The 21,412-nt window shown below is 43.4% G+C and overlaps 1 protein-coding gene across 24 annotated transcripts in view; it reads left to right on the top strand.

Moving 5' to 3' along the window:
* Nucleotides 1-21,412, top strand: part of SIPA1L1 (signal induced proliferation associated 1 like 1) — a 366,004-nt gene that overhangs the window by 226,008 nt on the left and 118,584 nt on the right. For 21 of the 24 annotated variants that reach the window (XM_086709388.1, XM_086709371.1, XM_086709372.1 and 18 more), the window contains one exon: nt 10,692-12,491. In XM_086709388.1, the coding sequence (XP_086565514.1) occupies nt 10,994-12,491 (1,498 nt within the window). In that variant the 5' untranslated portion in view covers nt 10,692-10,993. Of the gene's footprint in view, nt 1-9,666; nt 9,813-10,691; nt 12,492-21,412 lie in introns of all 24 variants that reach the window. The other 3 variants (XM_086709374.1, XM_086709378.1, XM_086709381.1) reach the window with 1 other exon arrangement.

Here is a 21,412-nt window from a genome sequence, read left to right as displayed (position 1 = left end):
TTCGTGTGGCTATTTTTCATGCCCTTTGATGGTAACTGGATAGAAGGGAAGAAGGTCAAATTGCTGTTATTTTTTCATTCCCTTCTGTTGTTGTTACGAAGGCTCCTAAAGAGAAAAATTAAGCTGAAATCTGTATTAAATTTTGTTCAGGTAGGTTTTTGTTTTTTTGACCTGTCCCCCTTAACACTGATATTTATGAGATAGCCATAACCACATTTTATTTATTTATTTATTTATTTATTTATTTATTTATTTATTTTCAACGTTTATTTATTTATGGGACAGAGAGAGACAGAGCATGAACGGGGGAGGGGCGGAGAGAGAGGGAGACACAGAATCGGAAACAGGCTCCAGGCTCTGAGCCATCAGCCCAGAGCCTGACGTGAGGCTCGAACTCCCGGACCGCGAGATCGTGACCTGGCTGAAGTCGGACGCTTAACCGACTGCGCCACCCAGGCGCCCCCATAACCACATTTTAAATGACAGTATGAATTCTGTTACTTTATCCATTAATTTCTAGTCCATTTTAACTGAGATCCTGTGACTTTTGTTTCTAACAATTCCATTTCAAGGAGATTGAGCTGAGATACTTTGGGGAGAAGAACCGGGTGGATCTCTGCCCTCAGGAATCTAAACATCTAATTGGGGAGAAAAGGCCCAACCATGTGTAGGGCTGTCACGAATTTCAAAAAGTAGGAGGGGAGGAGAGGCATTTTTAGGAGGTAGAGTGTTGTAGCGCAAGCAACATGGCGTAGGCATCAGACCCCTCGAGCAGTGATCCAGGCTCTTCTGAGCGGCAGAATCTTCCACACAAGCTCTGTGGATCACACCTCCCGGGAGGTGCTGTGTAAACAAGGTTGTGTACAAACTGGTACAGCATCATGGATGCTCAAACTGCAGTTAAAACTGATGGCAGCAAATTGTTGCAGAGCATGTTCTGGAAGAACTTCTGGCAGAGCTGACAGGATGGGAGTCTGGGAATGAGGAAATTTGGCTTCACATACGGGCTTTGCCCCTGGCCATTTGCCCCTGGTGAACTTCCAGTTTCTGACCCTGAGATACCACATGTGGAAAATGACAGGTTTGGACAGGGTTTTTTCCCTCATAACTCACAATTTTAAATTCTCAATGTAAGCTCAGAGAGGGATACCCTTAATTCGGGTTCAGTCATCCAGTAGATCTTTATGGAAAGGTACCACGGTTGTCTAGGGCAGACCTACTTCCTGCTGTGACGGGAAGGAGAAAGCAGTCTGGGGACAGGTGCCACTTAGTCTTGAATTCCAAGCCTCAATCACACAATAACAGGGTGACAATTGAGGGGCCGTGAAGCTTCCCAAAAGACAAGTGGCTTGACCACTGTAGCATTTTAAGAAAGTTGATAATCAGTATTTTTCTCCTGCTAGATGTAGAGATTCGTACAGGAGTTTGTTTTCAGAAATGGGGCACCTGGGTGGCTCAGTCGGTTAAGTGTCCGACTCCTGATTCTGACTCAGGTTATGATCTCACAGTTTGTGAGATCGAGCCCCATGCCGGGCCCTGGGCTGACCTTATGGAGCCTGCTTGAGATTCTGTCTCTCCTCTCTCTGCCCCCCACTCCCCCGCCTCTCAAAAAAAAAAAAAAAAAAAAAAAAGGTAATAAACATTTAAAACAACGAATAACTCAGGCTATAAAGGGAGATGATTTTTCTTTTATAATGTGTATTTGAACTAATTTTCTGCCATAAATTCTCTAACTGCCAGTCCAGTATTTACTGAGAGCTAGCCCCTGGTGTCGCACACAATCTACTTATCTCCCTGAAAACGGAGATACTGCTTCATAGGGTGCTTGTGAGGACTGAAGACATGAACAAGTGTTGGAGAGAGAAGGGGAGGGGAGTCCTGCTGCTCTGGAGCCCTGTAGGGAGAGCTTCTAGCCAGGAATAAGGGTAGGAAGAAACAGACAAATAAAGCATCTGCAATCTGTATTTAAGGAAATGCTAAAGCAGTGCGGGGTGATTTTGTTTTAATTTTTTTCTTCTAAGTCTTGGTCCTTGGGTGGTATTTTAAAATCTGCTAAGTGTGGGGTGCCTGGGTGGCTCGGTTGGTTAAGTGTCCAACTTCGGTTCAGGTCATGATCTCATGGTTTGTGGGTTCAAGCCCCACATTGGGCTGTGCGCTGACAGCTTAGAGCCTGGAGCCTGCCTGGGGTTCTGCGTCTCCCTCTCTCTGCCCCCCCCCCCCACCTCCTCCCCGCCAATGCTCTGTCTATCAAAAAAAATAAACATTAAAAAATTTTAAATATGCCAAATGAAATATGGTTACTGTTGATATTCATCATGATTTAAAATTATTTGGATATTAGGGTTGTATATAGAAACAACTTTATGTTTATCAGTGATTCTTACTGATGCTACTTTCTACTCTAAGTTGAATTTACATGTGCTTTTTTCAAGTGCACTTCCTGAAATTTCTTTTTAGAATATAAATATTCAATTGAGAGAACCACAATATGTTTATTAAAGCCATTTGTGATGTTCTATCTTACTGAACCCACTGGATTCCCATACTCCTCTTGTTCCAGATAGATTAGAGGGACTTGAGGGTGGAAACATTCCCTCTTTGGCTCCCCCATGGGAGGGTGACTAGTATAGTGCAAAGCACTAGCGGTGCCCTGGCCCAGGTCCACGTTGGCGACCTGACAAGCTGTCTTAATGATGTGGGTTCTCGGCTGCTGTTCATTGTGTGTGGATCAAGGGTAGCTTTCATAGCTTATGTAATTTGAATCTGACTTGATACAGTTCAGACCGTCTCTTTCCCTTCTGTTCCCAGAGGGGAAAGTCAATACTAGTAGAGTCTCCCTCCTCAGGTTAAATACAGTGTTGGTTTCCTGAGCCATCAATATCTCATAGCAGAGCCCAAATGGGGACATTCGTTACATTTAGCCTGAATCTCCGCAGAAAGAGGACTGTGGCGACAGGTAAGATGTCTGAACGTGGAAAGTAGAAGCATCCCAGGAAAGGGGACATGTAATGATGGCTGATGGCTCAACCTCACCCCGGTTAGGCAGCCTCACCTGGGTTTTCAGTCACCACCACCTGGTGACAAGGTGAAATGGAGGCTCTTTGGGCTGCAGGGCATTTTATATTGATACTAAATACAAAGAAATCATCTGTAAATGAGGAAGTTTAATCTGTATGAAGTAATCAAATTTGTAAATACTGCTGATCTTCTCATCTTTAATACTCTACATTTCAGATAGCCCTCTTTGATTTCATTTAAGTCAGGAGATTTAGTGCAAGATCATCTCCGGGGAAGGACCTAACATCTGTTGAGCTTTGCCTTGTTCGGTGATTTGCGTAGTTGGAGCTTTAAACAGGGCAGTAGTTTATAATTAGGAGTCAGAGTCAGAGGTGTGTTCATCGTACTACATTCCCAGGTCTTTTTTTTTTTTTTTTTAAACAACAGAATGATGGGCTTATTTTTTTCCTACATTTTTTTCTTCTGATTATTAAAGTTACATTTGCTCATTTTATTTTATTTTATTTTATTTTTTCAACGTTTATTTATTTTTGGGACAGAGAGAGACAGAGCATGAACGGGGGAGGAGCAGAGAGAGAGGGAGACACAGAATCGGAAACAGGCTCCAGGCTCCGAGCCATCAGCCCAGAGCCCGACGTGGGGCTCGAACTCACGGACTGCGAGATCGTGACCTGGCTGAAGTCGGACGCTTAACCGACTGCGCCACCCAGGCGCCCCAGATTTGCTCATTTTAGAAAACAAATAGTACAAGTACCAAGAAAAAAAAGAAAGCCCAGAAATTAGTCTGTTTTTTTTTTTTTTTTTTTTTAGCATTTATTCATTTTTGAAAGGCAGAGAGAGACAGAGCATGAATGGGGGAGGGGCAGAGAGAGAGAGGGAGACACAGAATTTGAAGCACGCTCTAGGCTCCGAGCTGTCAGCACAGAGCCCAACATGGGGCTTGAACTCACGGACTGGGAGATCGTGACCTGAGCCGAAGTTGGCCGCCCAACCAACCGAGCCACCCAGGCACCCCAGCCCAGAAATTATTCTTAATACAACTACCTAAAGACAGGCATTGTAAATCCTTTGGGGGAACTTCTTTTGGCTTGTTATGTAACTTTTTTTTTTTTAAGCAAAATTTATAATGTATATACAATTTTGTTTGTATTCTAGATTATTCCAATATTGGACATTCTTGTCCCCAATTGCATTACATAGGATGCACAATATAAAAATTGTTCTATTTTTTAAAAAAGTGAATCCATGGGTCTTATCAGTTAAGAAATCTTAGTTTAATTTTTTTTTCAACGTTTTTATTTATTTTTGGGACAGAGAGAGACAGAGCATGAACGGGGGAGGGGCAGAGAGAGAGGGAGACACAGAATCAGAAACAGGCTCCAGGCTCCGAGCCATCAGCCCAGAGCCTGACGTGGGGCTCGAACTCACGGACCGCGAGATCGTGACCTGGCTGAAGTCGGACACTCAACCGACTGCGCCACCCAGGCGCCCCAAGAAATCTTAGTTTAAATAAACGTTGTTTTTTTTTTTCGTGTAACCTTGAATCTACTAAAAAGTACTATTATGTCCTAAGGGAGGTGATACGTACTGTGTCCCTGCCGTATTTAATTCTGGGACCCTTTTTTGCGGGTTGATAACTTGCAGAATTTGAAGCACCATTTGGGGGAGCTGCCAAGGATTCCCTTCTGCCTAGGAGACATTTACTGGTTGTTCCCATTTCTGACACTCCCTTTTCCCTCGATCATATTTGGTAGGAAGTGGTTTCGTACCAAATCATATTTGATAATCAGCTGTGCGGTAGATTACATCGTACAGTACTGATGAATACAATTTTTATGTTTTTAAATGAATATTAATGTACAAATTAGTACATGAAAAACATACACTTGCTCCACTGGTCTGGTCTGGTCTCTTATATCCTGGTGCCAGGCATGGAAATGCTCAGTGCCCCTGATGAGTGGGTACACTCCAATTTTCCTTGAAACTGTTCAGGGGCACCTGGGCGGCTCAGTCGGTTGAGAGTCCAACTTCGGCTCAGGTCATGATCTCGTGGTTCATGAGTTCGAGCCCCGCATTGGGCTCTGTGCTGACAGCTCAGAGCCTGGAGCCTGCTTCGAGTTCTGTGTCTCCCTCTCTCTCAAAAATAAATAAAAATTAAAAAAAAAAATGTGTTCGTTTCCTGCACCTCAAACACCTGTTGTGTTTCCTCTGATAATTCTGAGTCACCATTCCCCTTCTACTTATTGCCTCTTACCCTACTTTATACCTCTGTGTTTCTACCATTGAGCTCCTCAGACCTAGCCCTTTGGCATTATATTGCATATTACATAAGTCTAATCATGTTTAAGTATAAGAGATAAACATTCACACTTTTCTTCTTATTTTGCCAGCTGTTGAATCATTTCCCTACCCACCAGTAACTCCGCCTCGAAACTTGGGCACCTTCTTTATTCTAGTCTCCTTTTTCCACCATCAAGCTTTCTGCCGAATTTTGTTGTTTCCTTCACCCTCCGCTATACAAGGGATCTTCAAGCTTTAATAGGACTTTGAAAAGTAACTTTTTTCAGCGGTAGGGTAGGAACCAAATGTTATTTTCCCTTTTGGTTCTTGCTCTGGCCTAACAGACACATTTTAAATTGCTTTCTTATCTCCAGATTCAAAGGTAACTTAGTTTTATTATATGGTTTGCATTTTACAACTTCTTTACTCGCTTGGTTAATTTCAGGGTGTTTTTGAATCTACTTTGTCTCCATCAGTGGTCTCTTATTCAGATAGTGAACATTTGGAGAACAGGAACTGGATTTGTCAACCCCGTTTTTCCCAATCCTTCCTGCTTTTTGTTGAAGGGACAGAACAGAAATGAAAGAAGGGAAATTCCTCTCTAAAAAGTTACATGCTGATTCATAAATCTTAAATTCTACATGACCTTGCACTGAGATGTTTGTATGTGTTACAGGCTTGCTTCAAAGACTGAGACAGCCCTTCCATCTGAGATGTTACTTTTATGCAGTGTGAGTGAACTTCAGAAAAGCCAGGAAGGGATGTAAAGAAAATAGTTTACCTTATTTGGTTGTCCTAGCTAACGTAATGTTCAGGCACTGTGAGGTTATAATTCTATTATAAAATAAGCTTCCTATTACATTCTAAAGTATATTTATGGGCATTACTAAATATTTATGGGCATTCTAAATCTATATATACAACTTTATACACTATTAACATTGATACTTTCATAAATACTCAAATTTCATAAGATGATATTCCACAAGTACTAGTGGAGAAATGTAACAACATCCCATTTTGTAATATTTGTAATATGGACGTATTTGATGAGAAGTGCTACATCTTTTTGGTGAACATACCATATTGTGTTGTAAATTATTTCAGGGAAGAACTATAGTAGTTGTTTTTTTTGTTGTTGTTTCTGGGTGTTTTTTTTTTTTTTTTTTCCGTTCCCACATCTTCTTATGTAGCCTCTAAACTATTCTTTATGCCCTTGGCACAAGGAAAGTTTCTCGTGTTGTTCCTTTCGTTTGGTTCCTTCAATTATTTATTCTCACTTCCTTACCACTCATTCATTTCTTTTTTTTTTTTTTATTTAAAAAAAATTTTTTTTTCAACGTTTATTTATTTTTGGGACAGAGAGAGACAGCATGAACGGGCGAGGGGCAGAGAGAGAGAGGGAGACACAGAATCGGAAACAGGCTCCAGGCTCTGAGCCATCAGCCCAGAGCCCGACGCGGGGCTCGAACTCACGGACCGCGAGATCGTGACCTGGCTGAAGTCGGACGCTTAACCGACTGCGCCACCCAGGCGCCCCACCACTCATTCATTTCTTGGAAAAAAATTATTTTTCCATTTTTCTGGTAGCTAATTCATTATACCAACTGGTAAATAAGGAAGATATCAAATGAGTACTTGTATATATTTTATCTGGAGTTTAGGGGAGAGAGTCATGAGTAGGGATTTGGAAGTAACTGCACAGGGATTATATTTAAAAGTTCAGGTACCTATGATGTCACCAGACCACACTGGCTACCATGCAGCTATCTCCTCACGTAATTCCATTATTTGGTCTTCATTCAGTTGCAGAGGCAACTGTGACCCAACCAAGTCAACAACACCCTGCTTTCCAGAGTAATATTTTTACCTGAGTATACTCGTGCCTACTATCTTATCCTAATGGATTCAGTGCTCCCATACGTCCTAATACTGATACCCTTTATAGCCCCTTCCCAAAGTGTGAAGGATGGTAAGGGAGGCCAGCCAAAGCCAAGGATGCCATTCTGGAATCACTAGCTGTTCAGTGGAGTCCACTAGCGATACTGAAGAGTGACCAAAAAGAGAAAGGCAAGAGAAAATGAAGAACATGGTTATCAGGGAAATCTGGAGAAGAGAGTTTTAGGGAAGAGGAAGGGGTCAAGATTGTGAATGTCTCAAGGAGACAGAATCAGAAGGACTGTTTTTACACCTGTAGCTTCCCTTGAAGGGAGAGATTGTTTCCTCAAATACCCTCTAGCACCAAGCGTGTGGTCAGTGGTCAGAAGGAAATTCAGAAATGCTGGGGATGATTTAGAAGAGAGGAGGAAGCGCTTTTTCTGGAAGATTGATGTCAGGAAAGGATGGCAGCTTACGTTGTGATAGACTTTGAGTGATGAAAAGACTTTCCCAGTAGGATTTGAACGCATCTTCTTGTTTTCTAGAATTTGCAAGAAGTCACCGAACTAAACAGTGGGATTGATTGCTAAATGGATCTTCCACTTACGTTCCAAATAGTACGTAGAGGTGGAAAATTAAATGTGTAGCAAGGAAGTTTTTATACAGCTGACTCTTTCAACAGATGGAGGTGACGTGCTATAAATTAGTATTGTTCCTCTATTCAGATCTATTGCTTTTTACTGTATTCAGTGATGCTTAGGCAGGTTTGCTGATAATTAAGAGAATTGCTAATAATTGTCAGCGTATGTTTGCTTTTCCATCAACACCAAGGAGTAGGCTTTACGTGTTACAGATCTGTCATAATATTACACACATAGTTGAAATTTTTATTTTTGACTAATTTAACAAATGTAAAACATATATATATTTCTACATATGCTAGTCTGTGTCCAAAGTTCATATTGCACTGAAAGGGGTTTGATGCTATAAACAAGGATGGGGAGAAAGGGAGGGAGATGGGGCTGGGAGGCAATGAGAATAGGAAAGAAGGTCCTGAGGACAGAAAAAATCTGTTATTTAACTTAGTTGTCTGTCTTCAACTCCTTGGTTTTGACAGGTCATTAAACTGTGGGCACTCTCTCTCCCTATGTGCCCATCTCTATTTTGAAATCGACAGGAAACATTGCATTGTTTTATAAGACGTAATGGGAGTCTTGGCATTTCTTTTAAACTGCAAAGAAATTTTTATGAAATATAAGATTTTTTAAAACTCATTAAAAAACCTAGGAAGCATGTGAGATGGTTCCGAAGAGGAGGTCTGTAGTAGAGGCAGCCAAGCCTGGGCATTTCCAAGTCAGTTCTATTTATTGTCTTTTAGGGCTGCCTTTCAGTTTCCTCCTACAATGGATAGAACTTCACATCTCCTAAAAAAAGACAGTTCTGCAACAAACTATTTTCTAAGGGAAATGAAATGTGACAAGAATGTCTTTTTTATCACCGTGGCATTAGTGTGTTGGCCTTTTAGAGACCAAAAGCTCTGGGAATGGTAGATTTATTTGGATTTCTGTGAGCTTGTGACAAATGTTGAAAGCATCTGATTTTTATAAGAATCTACTTAGAATTGTGCTTGATGCTAGTATATTCTTTGTTTGAAAGATAGTTCATTGAAATAAACAACCTGCCCCACCCCCAGTTGCAAAATAGCTCATAAATTCCAGCTTTGGTTGCCTAAAGATTTTTTTCTATGGAGATGGGCTGGAGGTTACTTTGCATTTTGGCTCAGTTGGCTGGTTTCCCTCCCATCTTAGGAGGAGCACTTCTTAAACCTCAGCTGTGGCCACATGGGCATACCCGGCGCCTCTGGAAGCAAGTTAGCACGTTATTCCACTTGAAGGCTTACAGTTGGAGAGGAGCATGCGGCGTTTTGAATTGTAAAGGAAATCCTAGCAGTCTGAGGGCAGAAGTATCTCGAAAGCTCAAAAGCCAGGTTTAATTAGGTGGCCGTGCAAAACCATTATTCCCCGTCACAAAAGCCGAGGAAGAGGAGCCAGAGTGAAAACAATTGGCGCTTATCGGGCCGGCGGCCCGGCCCAGCCCCCGAGCCCAGCTGGAGCTCAGCCGGCCCTGCATTCTGCAGGCAGCGTGCAGTTTTTGAAACTCCCCTCAATGTTCCAGCCTTTAAATAGCAGCGAGTCTTCTCAAACGATGTTGCGTACTGCAAGAGAAATTAAAGCGGCTGCCTCGGAGGCAGGAGGCCGACTAGCGAGCTGCTTAATTATCGTGGAAGTAAGTGCTTGTTACCGATGAGCGGAGTGCAGCGAGCGCGGGTCGTCCCCGGGGCGTCTGCCGTGATTTGTAGACAATGCAGCCCTGTCAGCGCAGTGCTGGTTCAGCAGCATCCTTCCAAACATGTATTTGGCAAGAATTTAAAGGCCACCTCTTGTGTAATCCGTGGAGCCCTGGAAAAGGGTCCTCTGCCTTTATTTTCAGGATGTACGCAACCACGCGGGGTTTTGCACTCAGCATGCGTGCCTCTTGCCTCCCGACTGACGGGCTCACAAGGAAGTTGGTGTTCTTCACCCATCACCTGCACGGATGCTAACACTTCTCTGTCGTCTGTCGGGGAATATGGACAGGTCTGTCCAGAGCAGCATTTTGTTTCTGCTGTCTTCGTAAATCAGCACCGGAGGGGCGGGTGGGGGGCGGGGGGAGAATGCAGCGCGTAAGGAAATGCAGGCATTTGGTTAATTAGTGGAATTATTTCTAGCTTCCAGAGTAGACTAAGGAGAGCTTGAGAAGGGGTGGTGGTGAATGCGGGATCCATCCCGAGATACTCCTTGTGGGGGTAAGTAATAAAGTGAGGGAAATACAGAGGAGTGCTAATGGGTATAATGGCTCCGGGAAAACCCTGCTTATTTTTCTCTCTATTGTATTTGCTCTTGCCAACTGTCTTAAGCATTTGTAAAGAACCAAACCAAACCAAACAAAACAAAACAAAAAAAACAAGTAAGGATTTTGACATACAGAAGGTGTTAAAAAGTGAGTATTGCAACATACTCGATAACGTAATTTTTTGTCTTGTTTAAAAATTGTACACTGCTTAATTATCGAACTCTGTTGGTTATGTCTCGAACTTCTGGTCAGCACAGTGGTGGGTTCATGATGCTCTACGTTATTGGAGGTCGTTGGAGCCTGTGCTTGGTCTGTACTTGGGGTAGGAGCCTTGATGTCCTAGAACAAGATCTCCACGCCCCTCCTCTTACAGGAAACAGTTCAGTGAAGCTCAAGTATGAATAGTCTTTTAAAATATATATCATTTAAAATGATGGATGGTCTTGAATGCTTTCACTTTTCTTCCTTTCAAACCTGCTTTACTAAAAATATGGGCTGTGAACTGCAAACCACAATCCATTATTGAGTCTTTCATTTTCTTTCATGTGTCTGCTTTTAGCAGTTGCATATTTATTTTTAGATGTATTTATCAAATGCTAATCCTAATTGTCCTTCTCTTTTAGGGAAAGCATGGGATTATGGCAATCACAGAGTCCTCGTAATACAAGTTCCATTCATTTTTTTCTGAAAGACAGCTGTCTGTTAAAGTGAAGCAAAGGAACTATTGTGGATTATAATGTTTTGAAGATCTGGATTGTCAGAAGTTTGGAAATAAGGCATCATTTAACCTTTTAAATGAAAAAGATTAAGATCTCATGCAACTGCTATATTTTCTGGAAACCATTCTCCAAAAGGGAAGTGCACATTTAAAACTTAGATATGATGGTCCTTTGTACAGGGATTTGAATCTGATTGCTTTTACATCATGACCAGCTTGAAACGGTCACAGACGGAGAGGCCTGCTGCCCCCGAAAGGGCCTCGGTTGTCGCCACAGATGGCGCCCCCAAAGTCCACACTGACGACTTCTACATGCGACGCTTCAGGTCCCAGAATGGCAGTTTAGGGTCCTCGGTCATGGCTCCGGTAGGGCCCCCCCGAAGCGAAGGGTCTCATCATATAACCTCGACCCCCGGAGTCCCCAAGATGGGGGTTAGGGCTAGGATTGCGGATTGGCCCCCGAGAAAGGAAAACGTCAAAGAATCTAGCCGTTCAAGCCAGGAAATAGAAACCTCAAGTTGCCTTGAGAGCCTGTCCTCCAAAAGCAGTCCTGTGAGTCAGGGAAGTTCTGTTAGCCTCAATTCCAGTGACTCAGCCATGTTAAAAAGCATACAGAACACACTGAAAAACAAGACAAGGCCGGCGGAGAACATGGACTCCAGATTTCTCATGCCTGAAGCCTACCCCAGCTCCCCTAGGAAGGCTCTCCGCAGGATCCGTCAGCGGAGCAACAGCGATATCACCATAAGTGAACTTGACGTGGATAGCTTCGATGAATGTATCTCGCCCACATACAAGACTGGGCCATCACTGCACAGGGAATATGGTAGCACCTCTTCAATTGATAAGCAGGGAACGTCCGGGGAAAGCTTCTTTGACTTGCTAAAGGGCTACAAAGACGACAAGTCTGATCGAGGTCCAACTCCAACCAAGCTCAGTGACTTCCTCATCGCCAGTGGGGGCAAGGGCTCCGGTTTCTCCCTGGATGTCATAGACGGGCCCATCTCCCAGAGGGAGAACCTCCGGCTCTTTAAGGAAAGGGAAAAACCACTCAAGCGCCGTTCCAAGTCTGAAACTGGAGACTCGTCCATTTTTCGTAAGTTACGCAATGCCAAAGGTGAGGAACTTGGGAAATCGTCAGATCTTGAAGACAACCGGTCAGAAGACTCTGTCAGGCCCTGGACATGCCCGAAGTGCTTTGCCCACTACGATGTCCAGAGTATACTATTTGACTTGAATGAGGCCATTATGAACAGGCACAACGTTATTAAGAGGAGAAACACCACCACGGGGGCATCGGCCGCTGCCGTGGCATCCCTGGTCTCCGGACCTCTGTCCCACTCGGCCAGTTTTAGCTCCCCGATGGGCAGCACGGAGGACCTGAATTCCAAGGGGAGCCTCAGCATGGACCAGGGAGACGATAAGAGCAATGAACTTGTACTGAGCTGTCCGTATTTTCGGAATGAGATAGGTGGAGAAGGCGAAAGGAAAATCAGCCTGTCAAAATCAAATTCTGGTTCCTTTAGTGGGTGTGAAAGTGCCTCCTTTGAGTCTACGCTTAGTTCCCATTGCACAAATGCAGGAGTGGCGGTACTTGAAGTGCCCAAGGACAACCTTGTGTTGCATCTGGACAGGGTGAAGAGATACATCGTGGAGCATGTGGACCTGGGCGCGTACTATTACAGGAAATTCTTCTATCAGAAGGGTGAGTAGAGCTCCTTTGCCATGATGTATGAAGTAGTTAGATTTGCTACAATTCATACGTTTTTGCATTTCTGAGTTACTGCCTCTTTTCAGGCATAAAAGTGTATATTAAATATTAATGGTTTTTTTAATTTAGTGGATGCAATTATAGCCTTTGTAGAAAAGACTTGCTTTGTTACCTTGAGAGATGAATGTCATAAAGTTGAAAATATTTTAAATACAGTTTTGTTTTTTTTTAACTACAAAAACCATCTTAGTGCTGCCTTTTCTTAGCAGTCTTATGCTTAGTACAGAACCATTTCTTTTTCTGCCTCAGTGTTCTCGTCAGGAAATGGGACTTATACATTCCTTTAACTTTGATAGGAATTTTAGTGAACATTGATTGTGTTATTTGGCAAAAGTCACAGAGCCAATAAGTTTCCCGCAGGAATCAAATCTAGGTCTTAACAGATTTGAGTAGAAAAGAGTCTGGAGAGATAAGGACCCTTAAAACATTGGTGACTTCCTTTGTAGTCTTTCTAGTGTTGGGGGGGGGGGTACATATTGCATACATTGTTGGATTGTAAGGCCCTGTGATTCATGGAACAGTAAGTAGTTTCAGTGAAGTCTTGGGAGCTGTCATTGTTTTTCAGCCACGTTATTAATTGAAGAGTGAGTTTAAGTCCTACGAGTGCCCAAGCTGAGAAACCAGCTGCTCACCAAGGGAGGACCTACACCAGTGGTCCATTAGCTAGGTCAGTAATCTCGGCAGCCCTGGTGAGTGGCCTCCCTGTATGCAGAGTACCGGAGCAGCGCTCTGACTTTCCACTTCCTGCTTTGGGGTTTTTGAATCTTACTTAGATTCATTCTTCCGAATGAAGTTCCGCTTCTAGTACTCGTCGTAACTGTGTTACATTGCTCACGTTAGAATCAAACTTCCCATGAGGTATTACATGATAGACCCTATTCAAGAGAGTTTATTGGCCAAAAGAGTCGTGTCTTGTTGCTAAGTATCCGTGTCCTCTAAGTATCTGTGTCATTGATATTTGACACTATGCTAATGAAGATCCCGTTTTCATTTTTAAGCAATCTGTGTTTTCTCAGAATAATTTTATGGAGTTCAGATTTTAGAAATCACTTCTTCATTCTATACTGTCCGTTAGGGTACAAGGTTTTTCAGTGTTGCCATCTTAGCATTTGGGGCTGGATAATTCTTTGAGGGGGCTGGCCATCCTGCGGGCATTGTAGGATGTAGGAGGGGTCAGCAGCAGCCCTGGTCTCTGTACCCTAAATGCCAGTAGGTACCCCTCCCCCAGTTGTGATGACCTAAAATGTCTCCAGGCATTGCCAACTATCTCTTGGGAGGTAAAATTGTATCTAGCTGTGAGCCCCTGCTTTATTGTACCTGGTGACATTTCCCACAGGTGTTTCTTAGTTGTCTGTTGGTGGAGGCCATCTTGCCAAAAATGGATGCATCGAGTCCAACATAAGAGAGAACATATCAGTTATAATTTTACTTATGTAGTAGTAGGCACTTTTTCTTATTAGGCAGTATAATAATAGTAATAAACATTTTTGAGCACTTACTATGTACCAGAAACTTTTAGTACGCATTTGATGTGACCTGCGTTTTCTCATTTCAATGTCTAAATGCCCGCCGAGGTAGGTACTGTTAAGGATGGCATTTTCCAGACGAAAAAACTGGGGCTGAAGTGGTTAAATGAACCTAAATGGTTCAGCTGATGTGAGCTAGTGATGTGGGAGCCAGGATTCCACTTACGGTGCATCTCACCAGCGTAATGTCCTTAACCATCATGTTCTTCTCTCTACTGTACTAGACTGTAGGGAAGGAGTATGTTTTTCCATTTAAATCTGGTAGAAATTTGTATGGGATAAAAATTTGGGCATCTGTATTCCAGAGGAATCCAGATCATAACACTTCATAAATTTAAAAGCCACTAATCCAAAGTCATTTCTGATTTGAAGCATGGAAAATACCCTCTTACCCAGCAACATTGGGACTTGTTAATTGAAAATACCAGTTAAAAGTAGGGAACCTTTAAAATGTTATACATGCTTAGAATGTTTTATTTTCACTCCACTGTAAAAATGTACTCGGCAAACTCTTGTGAGGCCAAGGGCTTTTCTTTGACAGTGATTCCACTATTTTGAATTTTACGTTGCCTTAAAAGTATCAACCACAAGGGCTACAACAGACCTTAGCAAAGCAATCCAATCTTGCAGAATCTTAGGTTTCATTTTTTTCCTCCTTTTTTATAGTTGTCTTGCCCACATCTAATCCAATAGCTTTCTTTTTAGTGACTTGCTGTTATTACGTCTTTCCAGAGCCTTCAGTTTAGTTTTTAATAGAAACAAGATTTATCTTTATTAGTACTCTTATTCCATCAGTTTCCATAATATTTAATTAAATTTCATCATTACAGTAACAAGTCAACTGGCATAAACAGGTTTGGGAGGGCACAGCCGACTCTTCGTCAGCATGAAGTCCAGCCGGTGGGAACAGAGTGTGCGTGGCCCTGGAGAGGGCCTGCCCGAGGCCTGGGGCATTCGTCATTGTGGTGCGGGCAGGGAACTCAGCAGGAGTTAATCCAGGAAGTCAGTCCAATGGGAGGCCGTTTTGGAGTGCCCGCTGTGTTTTCTTGGGCCACACAACTTAGAATTTTCAAATCGGGCAGGTCGTTTGTCACAGTACGGTGATATCTGACAAATTATGGCTCTCAGTAACCTCATTTGACGCTGCAGTTAAGCCCCGAAAGTGTAACTGTGTGTCAAAAAAGTTAGGTGATCGCTATACTTAGTCACCCTATAGATTATAGTTAGACAAATAATTCTCTTATAAGTTTTACTACACAGCTCGGTGCGGTGGGATCAGCGCAGTCATCGTTTTTTCCTAATTTCCTAATCGGAAACTGGAAGCGAGTTGTCTGGTTGAAGGAGTGTATCTGCGTCAGATGTAGGTTATCTTCTAGCAGCGGAGTGTGGCGGTACTGACCTGGCTGTCACTCCAGCCTCTTCATCACCAGATATTTTCCGTTCTGCTGTTTAATGCATTCCTGACTTCACTGTGGCTAAGTCTTGGCGGGGGGGCGGGGATTCACTTCAGTGAAGGATACTCGGCCGTTGACGTTCCATGTAAATTTTAATTCTATTTGGCTCATGAAACTGCAGTCATTTTTTCTGATGTCACACTGTTTTTAAAAATGTCATTATTTTGCAAATTTAGACTTGAGAGGATATTTGGCTCCACCAATGTAAGCCATTTCCAGTGCTGGAAGGAGGCTGGACCGATGGAGGAAGGAAGCCCACCGTTTGCACTTACTCAAATAAGCACGGCGCCATCAAGGTGCTGCCCCCCCCCTTCTCTTGCCCCCTCCTCTCTGCTGGTTTGCTAGTGCATGTGGGACTCACCGAAGGTTAAATGACACTAATAGCATCGTTAACATTTATTGTGTTACTAATTGTGCTTTATGCGGACTCGGACTTGGTCATTTAATGCTCTTAGGACCCTGAGGTGAACGTGTCGTTGTGCTAAGTCCAAGTGACACAACCAGGCCTTCCTGGAGAAACACAAAGGAGGCAGTAGGATAGCATTAAAATTAGTCGGGTCACCTCCCTTCTGAGTCCGCGTAGGTATTTTGTGTTTAGTTTTTATGTAGCTACTATGATCAAAATACCAAGGGAGTTTGTAAGTGGAAGATACTGTTAAAGTAGTTACCCTCGTGGCTTGTTGAAGAGGAGACTTTTCCTAGCCATCACTCACTTCACTTTTCTGTGGTCATACGGGACTTTTCCAATCTTGCACTGAGTGTCTAATTGTCCACAAGGCCCGTCCTTCCTGAATCTCAGTCAGGGTGATGCATATATGGAAAAGAGTGGCCTACAGGCTGCCTTGGCAGTGGTGTTTCTCACTCCATTGGTCAACAGTGTTGATTGGCTTGTCTCTGTGCCAGGTGGGGTGTCCCTCTCAAAGTCCAGTGACTGGAGATGTGTGGTGGAGAAGGGCCTCTCCCTACTGCCCAGTGCCCAGGAGAAACTGCCATTGTCAGACCTGAAGCTCACCTAAGAATAGTTTCCCACTCCCGATGCTTGTGTACCTAATTATTCTTCTGATAATGTTAAGCCATCATATTTGATGGTTTTTATCGTTTCCTTTCCTTGCCCTCCACCTCCACCTTTCCTCACCCCACCACACACACACCTGTTTGCACACATGCACACACATGCATGAGCACACACACACAAATCAGTTCCAGCAGAATGCTGGGCCCCAGACCTATCAGTTGGTCGTTGGAGTTCAGTTGTTACTGTAATACCCAGTTTTCTTTATAAGAGAGTGAGAGGAAAATCATCAACCATTTGTTAGACCAGCATCAAGTAGCAGTTCTGGTGGATTATGGTGTGGATTATACGTATAGATCATCATGGACCACCATACAGCAAAGCTTATTAGAAAAATCTGTGCTTAGTTTGTTTTTTTAATCCTTCTATAAGTTGTGCAACATTAAACTTGACACAAGTTGGGATATCTTATAATTCAGATTTCTTTAAGGATAGTTATGCTGTTTAGTGTTTTGATGTGGATAGTTTTATTCTTCAGGGAAGTGATAAGCCCGAGTCAACAAGTCTGCTTTACTGAACCATGTTGTGCTCTGTGTTCTTGAACTTCACAGTCAATCTGGGCCAACATTAATGAGGAAAGATTTTATCCATGTATAATAATTCATTGTTTTAATATCCTTGTGTTTTGTCTTGACTGAGATCACGTAAACTCTTATATGATTGGTCTAAAGTTAGATCTCTAATTAGGTGACCCTTTCAGGGAGATTTGGGGCACTAAATTTTTTCTTGAGCTAACGCAGGAGAGTCATTTGCTGCCATCTTTTTATCTGCTCAGGACTTCCAGAAGCCAGGAGGCCATTAGGTATGAAGGTTTGTATGTTTGCTCCTTTGAAAACAGTCCTCCTCGCCTTTCTTGGCTGTGATCTCCTGAGTTTTAACACAGATTCACAGATTCTGAACTCTGCTCCACAAGGCATTGAGGATTCCCTAGTACCTGAGTCATCTCTGCTCCGAGGAGTGTGGAAGTTGGTTAAGAGGGTACGTGCCCCAGATACTCCTCCCTGTGTTTTATTTTTAAATCAAGATAAACCATCAGAAGGCCACATTTGCACAAACACTTGACCTTATTCAAGGTCATCTTTTTAAGAGCCAGTCGTATAAAAACAAAATTTGCTGTTGCAGTAAAACTGGCGATGAAGCATTGCCCGTTATGTCATTCTTTGGCCCCTTTGGAAAGTTCCATGTGAGAAATTTGTTTTAGGAATTTGATGCCAGGACCTGTTTTCTGGTAGCTACCAAATGCCTGCTTTCTGGGGATACGTATATTTTATTGGTTTGCTTATTTTGTTTCTTTGCTGTGTCCTCTTTTTTTTTTTTTTTTTCAACGTTTATTTATTTTTGGGACAGAGAGAGACAGAGCATGAACGGGGGAGGGGCAGAGAGAGAGGGAGACAGAGAATCGGAAACAGGCTCCAGGCTCCGAGCCATCAGCCCAGAGCCCGACGCGGGGCTCGAACTCACGGACCGCGAGATCGTGACCTGGCTGAAGTCGGACGCTTAACCGACTGCGCTACCCAGGCGCCCCTGTGTCCTCTGTTTTAACTTCAACTCCCAAGACCAAATTTGATTCTCACATATACAGCCTTCATTACTAACACATTTGTTTTGACTTGCATCTTTTATTTCTGTTTCAGTAGCATAATTTATGTATTTCCTTTATCATTAATGACCTCAAAAATTTCTGTTTGGAAAGGATAATTAGCATACATACATTTCTGTCCAAATGCAACCCCTGTCTTCCCGGCTTTCTCCTCTGTTCTGGCTTCCTTTCTCCCCCGCTGTCCCCGGCTTCCACCTGGATGACTGTCGAGTTGGCAGTGCAAAGCCCTGCATACAAATGTTGACTTTAGTTTTTCCTCCCTGAACAAGCCTCCCTCAGCACCTCCCTCTTGCTAGAAATGCCACTGGTATCGTCTGTCACTTGGATTTGAAGCATTGCAGTCTCTTTCTTGCCTCGTCTCCCTTAAGCTCCCTCTCCGATCAGCTGGCAAGGCCCCTTGAGTCCTCCTGGGACTCTGCTAACTTCCTGCTCTCTGTGTCCTGTTCCCAGGCTACAGCTGTACACCCTCATTGCCTCTCGCCCAGGTTCTAGCAGAGGTGTCTCAGTCTCTCCATCTCTGTCTAGTCTGCCCTACTCAGAATCCAACCTCTTGCCTTTGCCAGATACAATCTAACCTGGCAACAGCGTAAATTTACATCGTATTGTAAATCTAATCCTGTAACGAATATACTGGGTAAGTCGAGTCCTCCAAGATGCAGATGTGACCCCCTGACAGGAAAAAAAAGAGCAGAATTGAACAAGGGGAGCCTCAGACCACAATGCAGATCTAGCGAAGTCATGGTCAATGCAGTGGAGTGAAGAATAAGCTTTAGAGGAGGTCCTATGTTGGGCAATACTGGCCAGGCCCACTTACCCCCAGCATGCCCAGTTTGTGGATGGGGGCTGCCCAGAAAGAGAGTCGCTGGGCTGGAAAACTGAAGATTCAAAGATGCTACAGCCAGAGCCTTTCAGCTATAATTGTATTTCTTGCGGCTCATTTGGTTGCAAGCCCTTTCCGGAAGGGAAAGTGCCGCTCATCTGTGGCTGCTAAAAACACATGAGTGCCTACATGATGCTTGGCAAGGCTTTGGGCACTGGAGTGGTAAGCAAAACAGACCACCTTCATGGAACTTACATTCTGGTGAAGGAGACCGACAATGAATAAGTCACATAAAGGATACGCATGCTTATGGTAAAAATCAGTAATATAGAAGTGGAGAAAGTAATCCCTCTCCTAGTTCCAGTAATTTGGCTTGTAATCTTCTATGTTTTTTCTTACACACAAATTCATTATCCCGGTTAGTATTAATAGGAATGTTCTTCATATTTTTAAAGTAGTTGTAAAAATCAACAGGTACACATGGGGCACCTGGCTGGCTCAGTTGGTATAGTGTGTGACCCTTGATCTAGGGGTTGGGAGTAGAGCCTACTTGAAAAACAAGCACACATGTGTATCTTTATTCTTTGATTCAATAATGGTATTGATTATGCCTCTAGTGTGTGACAGCTACAGTGCCCGGCAGAGAACAAAAGCACATGTACCTGTCTTCATGGTGTTTACAGTCTGCCCTTGGTGACCTTGAGACAAACAAGAAACCATCAAGCATTATTTTTTCCCCCCAATTTCAACAAATATTTTTTGAAAATCTACAATTTCTTTGTTCCACTTGCCTGGAGTCCATTTAGATGGATGGTGGAAACTCCGAATTTATCCGCCATGTCTTTCTTTTGTAATTTCAGTTTCTTTTTCATTTTGTTCTATATTTATCAATTTTATCTCCCAGAGAGGGGATTGGTATACACCTGTCTGCATTCTGTCATCTAGGCCTGCCATTTTATTTCAGCCAGTTGTATTTTTAATCCCCAGGATCCCACTAATTTTGCTTTTTTGCAGTTATTTTTCATAATTGCTCATCCTTACTTTTATATACCTCACCTCTCTCCATTGCCGTCCATTAGAAATTTCTTCTCCTGAGAAATGTTTGTTCTGTGTTTCTCATTTTTCTCTGTCGTGCTCTTCCTGGTTTTGCTTAGTCGTCTGGTGGTCAGAGTCCTGGGAGGACTGGTGTGGATGGCAGGCCTCCCCACAGTGCTGTGCGTCCCTTTCCCCAGCAGGCTTCCCTGAACGTGGACAGGGAGGACTAAGGGCTGGCACTGGAACGGCAGTGAGACCTCCTAATGTGCAAATGTCCCTGTAGCGTGAGAGGGCGGTGACCATGGTGCGGGATAGGAACCATGGGTGCCAGAGCTGGGCCAACTGTATAGTGCTCCGTTTCTGCATGGAGCTGCCTTTCCTCCTCCACCCTGGCGCAATGCGTGTCGTGTTCTCTTCCTCTCTCAACCGCCTGGCAGGCTCCTGCCTGTCATGGGTGTGTGATGCTTGAGTTGCCCCCTGCTCCCCACCACTGCCCCAAGTCACCCTGTGCCCTTGTTTCTACGATGCTCTGGTTCCTAACCAGCCTAAGCACTCCTTGAAGGCAAAGTCCCCAGATTAGGGAAGCTCAGTAAACGTTCCACAGTTGAACGGATGTTTGGTGCGGATGTGAAGTCTAAGATTTATTGAGTCGAGTGTATCCTGTATTTATAGCTTCAGGGAGAGGCTGTGAGGGCCCTCTGTGCGCATGACCTTGTGTTCTACTGCAGACGCCGGTTAATATGTTGCAGTTCCTTTTCCGCTCTTTTCAGGAAATGAGACCACAAACAAGTCTGTGTGTGGTCATGGTGGTTTAGTGGAAATTAACCAGGACCACCAGGTGATCCCCACAGGCCCAACACACCGGTATGGAGACTGAACTTGACTAGTGTAAACTGTAGTAGACACAACTGATAGATGCCAAAATCAGTGGGTGACAGTTGGGGAGGAGAAGGATTGGCATAATCTCAAAGTGTATCCCAAAGATACTTGTAATGTACTGTCTGGCAGGTGCCATCTTAATGGAGTGAATCCAAGTCCATTATCATGAACCCCATGAAGTGGTGGTGCGCTGAGGTTACATCATTTCTGTGGTTCTCTTGCCCAAAGTACATAACTTCAGTCCAATCATGTGAAACCACCAGACAAACCCAGTTGATTGGTAAGTACTTTTCAAAGGTGTCAAGGTCATGAAAGACTGGTAAACACTGAGGAACTGCGACAGACTACAGGGGACTGTGGAGAAATAACTAAGTACAATATGGGATCCTGAATGGGATTTCGGGACAGAACAAAAAAAGGGCATAGTGGAAAAACTGGTGAAATTTGAATAAAATCTTTAGTTAATGGG

The sequence above is a fragment of the Puma concolor genome, chromosome B3 (genome assembly GCF_028749965.1).
Source record: "Puma concolor isolate L17-30 chromosome B3, mPumCon1.1.hap2, whole genome shotgun sequence".
Lineage (NCBI taxonomy): Eukaryota > Metazoa > Chordata > Mammalia > Carnivora > Felidae > Puma > Puma concolor.
Note: the sequence above shows the minus strand (reverse complement) of the source record. Positions and strands in the feature narration are given on the sequence as shown.